The sequence below is a fragment of the Microtus ochrogaster genome, chromosome 6, assembly GCF_000317375.1.
Source record: "Microtus ochrogaster isolate Prairie Vole_2 chromosome 6, MicOch1.0, whole genome shotgun sequence".
Lineage (NCBI taxonomy): Eukaryota > Metazoa > Chordata > Mammalia > Rodentia > Cricetidae > Microtus > Microtus ochrogaster.
In genome coordinates this window covers 27,135,339-27,141,490 of record NC_022013.1, presented here as the reverse complement: position 1 = coordinate 27,141,490, position 6,152 = coordinate 27,135,339, and the positions used below count along the sequence as shown (strand labels likewise).

Genomic DNA, 6,152 nt, shown 5'->3' with positions numbered 1-6,152 from the left:
GCACATGCACCCATGCATACATATGCCATGGCACATGAGCCCATGCACAAATACGCCACAGTACATGCACTCATGCACAAATATGCATGGCACATATGCCCATGGCACAAATGCCCATGGCACAAATACGCATGGCACATGCGCCCATGCACACACATTATATGCATACATACTATAAATTCTAAAAAATTTAATTAAAAAAAACGTATTCTTTCTACAACCATGATGCTTCTAACAAAAGAAAATGTAGCCTTTTTCAATAGTTGCATGATCGATATCACTTACGTATAGGACTTCCCAGAGCCAGTCTGGCCATAAGCAAAGAGGCAGGTGTTATAGCCTTCGAAAGCTCTCTGGAGGAGCGGCGCTGCCAGCGTCTTGTACACAGTCGTCTGGCCAGCATAGCCAGGGTGACCCTCATCAAAAGACCAAAACGAAACATCATAGACAAAGCTATAAACTTGTTTCATATCGGGATGCTCCACGGTTATTTCTTCCCCATTCCTGAAGACAACCTGGGATGCTTTCTCCATCTTCTCTCTTTGAAAAGAAGCACACAGAGCAAAGAAGACAGAGAAAGTACCTGTCGTTAATATGAATGCCATCTCCACAGAACACAAGAAAGGCCCCTCGAAGCTTAAGGTCATCACTCCTTCAGGGCGAGACAATTCTTTAGTTTTACGTAGAACATCAGGAAGTCAAGGTCAGTGGGTTTCCAAAATGTATGCTGTGCAGCTACTCAAGGCGAAACGCAATTTCAAATTCCTTGGTCAGCAAACCAATTTTTAAAGCTTCCTATGGAAAAATTATAGAAAGTTCCTATCCTATGTATATGTTTCAATTCAAATCAAGAAATGTGTTTTTATTCTATAAAAAAGGATGGGAGAAAAAACTATATAGAGCTGGTATAAAACCTGAATACAATTTCAATGAACCTGGAGTAAGACAAATTTAAATATGAAGAGTCTTCTGGCTGTCACTCTTTCCATACAATGGTCCTGAGATTCCCTCATTCACCTTCCTTCTATTCCAGACTTACAAAATCCCCACTCAGTAAAAGAACACCATCACCTGTCCAGATGTCAGTCTCTTCCCCTTCCCACTCTTTTCCCCAAGAATCAGCTTTAAAATCTAGTTTATCCTCCAAACCATCTGTCTCATCAATCTGACGATAGCCACTCCCTCCCACCCCCAGCTCTCAGAGCTTCTCCGATGAGCCTGGAGCCGGGCACCTGGTCCATTACTCCCAGGTTCTTCCAGCTGGAGTCCTCCCTCGTGAGGTTGGTCCCAGCTCTCTTTCTTTCTTTTTTTTTTTTTTTAAATATTTATTTATTTATTGTGTATACAATATTCTGTCTGTGTGCTTGTCTGCAGGCCAGAAGAGGGCACCAGACCTCTTTAAAGATGGTTGTGAGCCACCATGTGGTTGCTGGGAATTGAACTCAGGACCTTTGGAAGAGCAGGCAATGCTCTTAACCACTGAGCCATCTCTCCAGCCCCCCAGCTCTCTTTCTGTTGTCTCTCTTCCTTCCACGACTCTGAAGCTTTCATTGGCTCCTTGACGTTCTCAGATCAACTCACCAGCACTCCCTTCCCCTTATGGCCACACCATTTTTGCTAAGAAGTTCTTTGCAGAACTTATGACCTTACCTCTACCTGCTGAGTCTTTCAGTTCAAACTCTGGGTTCCTTTACAGAAACAGCATCACCATACCCCCTTCTCGGTCACTTAGATACCCGTCACACTATCGAAGGATCCTGGGACAAGTTTACTGGCCTCCCTTAGGATATTTAAAATGCCTTGAATTTAGGGCTCCATCTGTGAGTGCTGGGATTAAAGGCATGGCCCCCAGACTCAGCTGACTTTCGTATCATTAATCTGTGACTATGGCAACCACAATCACCTTCAGGGAAATACTCCATGCCGTTAGAATCAGGTGTGATAAGCCTCTGCGGTTTTCACCACTCCATACCAAACGCAGGTGATGCTGCTGACATCGCCATTCTGGACATTTTGGGGAAGTTCTCTCTGAGGAAGCTATGAGCTGGTGTGGCTCTTTTTAAAGGAAAGGTAGATATTCCCAAGCACCACAAATCATGGATTTGAAAGGAGATTGCATTAGAGAATTCAATGACTCACTCAGCAACAACCCCTTAGGACCAGGCCTCACTCTGTAGCCTTGGCTAGCCTGTAATTTGTCCTGTAAACCAGGCAGACTTTGAATTCCAAGATCCATCTGCCTCCACCTTCCAAATGCTGGGATTAAAGGTGTACACAATTACGTCTGGCTCCGCTTCTGAAAGCAATACATCTAAAGCACGGATACAAAATAGCCTTTAATTTTTGTGGTCTACCTTAAAAATAATCAATATACTACAACTAAGCCTAAACATTGGTGGGCTAGAGATGTGGCTCTGTGCTAGAGCAACCACCAGTGTACATGAGGCCTTGGGTTCAACTCCCAGCAATGCTGGAAAATGCCAACTTTAAAGACATGACTACTACCCTGGCTTTACCAGCAGAGCGGAATTAAGGACACGTCACAGCGTAGGACTGACTTACATACCGTTTGCTGAAAGGCCTCACCCGCACGGCCACCGTCACTTGGCTGTTTTCTACTCTGAAGGAGTCTGCTTCTGTGAAGGTATTCTGAACTGCGGATTTTTCTTCTGGAGGGAGTGTGCGTTCTTGGGATCGTTCCCTTTTATTTGCCAGAAGAGAACTTTTGGACCTGGGTTTCACCTGAGGGCTTGCCATCCTGTTTTTCAGGGTTGAGAGAGCTGGGCTTTTCGGTGGAGGCAGGTCACGCCTTGGCGCCAGTCTGGGTTCTGGAACGCATTTCCCTGGAGTCCTTGTTTCTAAGCTTCCAAATTTATTGACATTTTTTACAATGTCCTTCACAGTATTTCCATGGTGTGAGTCTCCTGCTCCTGACACTTGGACATCCAGCTTGCTCGCCACCACCACCGGTTTCTCCGCTAGGTGACCTGATCTCACAACACCAGCTTGACACTGGGGACCCCCAGGCGCTCTGCTGTTTGAGTTCTTAACTGCCCCCCTTTCATTTACGGAACTGAGGGCAGGAAATGCATCTGTGTGTTTTTCACCAACCATCACTCCAATGTCATTTGAGCCTTCCCCGGAAACTACAGACGACACGGCACGCGTGTTGTTACTTACAAGTTCTGCTTTCGTCCTAGTGGCCTGTGGAGCGCGGCTGTTTTCTGTGTCACCACCCACCGTGTAAGTCGTTTCCATCTTTCCCACAAAACCTGTTTTCGATTGGCGATGTTGTAGCCTAAGACTTGTATCTGCTGTTTTTTTAGTAGTGTCTCCCAACTCACTACCAAGTAAAGACGATTCTTTGTTCCAAGTAGCCCTTCTCTGAAGGGTCAGTCTACTGGAGTCAGGGGTAACAGGCATCTCACTTTCTTTTTTACAGGCAGAGATAACGTAAGTGCTATTTATGTCTCTGGGTTTGCTTCCAGCGCTCAACAGTGGGTCACGATTTTCACACTCTGACGTGTTTGACTTCAAGTGCACTTTAAGTCGGCTGCTGTGGGTGAGGCCAATTGGCGATGAGGTCTTCTGGTAGCCTTCCAGGCCACCGCGGTTGTGTCCATTATTCCAAGTTCTTACTGACATCTTGGCAGCAAGTTATTCTAAAAAGGAAGTGAAGAGTCTAAGTTCTTTGGACGCTTGTTTGATCACTGGGCATCTTGTAATTTTCAGTTTCCAAAAATATCTGATCAACTACAAAAAAGAAAAAAGAAACGGTTACTACAAACTTTCCAAATAGAGAGGTTCTCCCACTCTAGAAGTGAATTCTCAGAGGTAAGCACTGGACTAAGTCACAGCCTCTACCTCCCGCTTCCCCTCCACACAGCGTTGGACTATTCTCCGCCCTCAAAAGGCTTTCACTCATGACTCAACAAATATTTACTGACGGTTCCATTCTCTACCAGGCACCCACAGATGCTGCAAACTTCAAAGATAAGATCTTCCAGCCTTTTTCCTATCAGCTAGTAGGTGCTCACAGGTGACTTATCTCAAGGCAAAAGAGTCAAGTGGTTTGAGAAACCCCCAACGTGTATGGAAGCATGCTTTGAGTATCCTCAGCTTGGAATCATAGCATCGAATCATAGCTGCAGCAAAGGATTCTGAAAATTTGTTAATGTATGTTAAATACAGGAATGCCAACAAAGGAGAAAAATATGATGTCACGAGGCAGGCGTCTCAAAGAAGTGCCATAGGCATTACAGACTATAAAAGCATGTGCAGCCAGGTGTGATGGCCTGGGCCTGTCATTCCAGCCTCAGGGTGGCTAACCTGGGAGAATGGAACTTTCAAGGCCAGCTTGACCATGTAAATGCCCACGTCATTGGTGCCACTTCCCCTCAAATTAGATACATGGACTGGGTTTTTTTATGCAAAAACTAGACAGACATGTGCATCAATATAGGTAAAGATAGGCCAACAATATCTATCAGGCACTATTTAAAACAGAACAGCGGGCAAGCACACTGCCGTCTGCTAACTGGCTCTTCAACATGCTCCTTAAATGGATGTAAACAAAGTCTTTAAAACTGAGTTCCCGAGTCTACCTTATAAAATGACACCGATTCAAGCTATTTTAGACATTATTACAAATCAAGGAACAAATTACCAGAAGCTCGTTTTAAAACGTCTTTTAAGGTTTTTCAGAAGAGACATCGTTAGCAACAAAAAAGGAAAGAGTCCGACTATTAAGAATACACTGCTAAACTTTCAACGGAAAATACAGAACCCGCCCATTATGAAGGGAAATTAAGAACAGATCCCTGGGTCTTGAAAATCCCACTCCAACTAAAAGCCGTTTGCTCTTTGCACAAATCAACATGGTTTCTGTTTGCGGGGTTTCGCCATCAGAATTCGAAGAGGACTGGAAGGAAGATAAGAAAAGTCAGACATGACCACAGGCCGAGGCTCCCGGCGACTGCGGCAGACACACCAGGCTGTGACAGTGTACCTGGACACCACCGAGTCCACCGCTGCATGTTCCGCGGCGCTGCCCTCGGCTTCCGGACGGACAGCGGAGCGCCCCGCGCCCCGCGCCCCTCGCCCCTCGCCCGGGACCGAGCCTCGCCCACTGCGCACCCCCGCCCGCTGGGCGAGCAGCCGCAGCGCTCTGAGCCCACAGTCCCGCTAGGCGAGCAACCGCAGGGCTCTCAGCCCGGAGCCTCCCTTCTCTCCTAGACCCTCAGCACTCACAAATTCCCAGAGCAGGCTCCCGCCGCGGCGGCGATTTGAATGCGCGCCTCACCTCCTGATTGGCTGCTGGACGAGCATCAAGGGCTGCGCCTTCGCCCTCTCCACCCTCGGAAGAGCAGCTTCTACCAGGAAACAGGCCCCGCCCTTGTCTCCTAGGCTACGGCCCACGCCTGCCCCGGACTCAACCCGACAGCGGTGCTTAGAGTTTAGAGCTCAGACCTGAGGGTTTAAAGAAGAAGCCATGGTCTTCTTACCTAGAAAACTTACTGGGAATGACCATGTACCCCCACGTTAATTATAATAGCACTTCTGGTATTTCATACGCAAGTCATTGAATGAAAACATAGACTAAGTGTCTTAGATGAGTTTAAAATATTTAATCCTGAAAAAATCTTATGAAGTATTAACATTATCCCAGTCTGTAGATAAGGAAACGAGGTTTGGTGCTTATAAACTTGTGAATGATCTGACCACTAGCTCGTGACATGGCTGAAAGTCCAAAACTGTCGCAGTAAAGGTTACAATAACTTTTTTTTTGTTTGTTTTTGTTTTGTTTTTGGAGACAGGGTTTCTCTGTAGCTTTGGAGCCTGTCCTGGAACTCCATCTGTAGGCTGGCCTCAAACTCACAGAGATTCGCCCTGACTCGGGGTGGGGGGGGGGTAGGCTGGCCTCAAACTCACAGAGATTCGCCCTGACTCAGAGTGGGGGGGGGGTATGGCACCTTTTCCAAAATCTGAAGGCCTCTGACAGGTTAGGACGAGTTTGTTGTTACCAGCAGAGCAACTGTTTACACTGATGTAGGAGTCCCCTCTGTATGCTGCGACTACCATTGATTAATAAAGAAGCTGCTTTGGGCCTTTGTAGCACAGAACTTAGGTAGGCAGGGAAGACTAAACTGAAT

General features: G+C 46.5%; 1 protein-coding gene across 1 annotated transcript in view; it reads right to left on the bottom strand.

Annotated features, from left to right (window-relative positions):
* Nucleotides 1-3,645, bottom strand: part of Kif14 (kinesin family member 14) — a 71,744-nt gene extending 68,099 nt beyond the window's left edge. The window contains exons 1-2 of the mRNA XM_005348435.2: nucleotides 2,567-3,645; nucleotides 286-540 (exon numbers count right to left, since the gene is read on the bottom strand). Of these exons, the coding sequence (XP_005348492.1) occupies nucleotides 286-540; nucleotides 2,567-3,645 (1,334 nt within the window). The remainder of the gene's footprint in view (nucleotides 1-285; nucleotides 541-2,566) is intronic.
* Nucleotides 3,646-6,152: the final 2,507 nt, after the last annotated feature.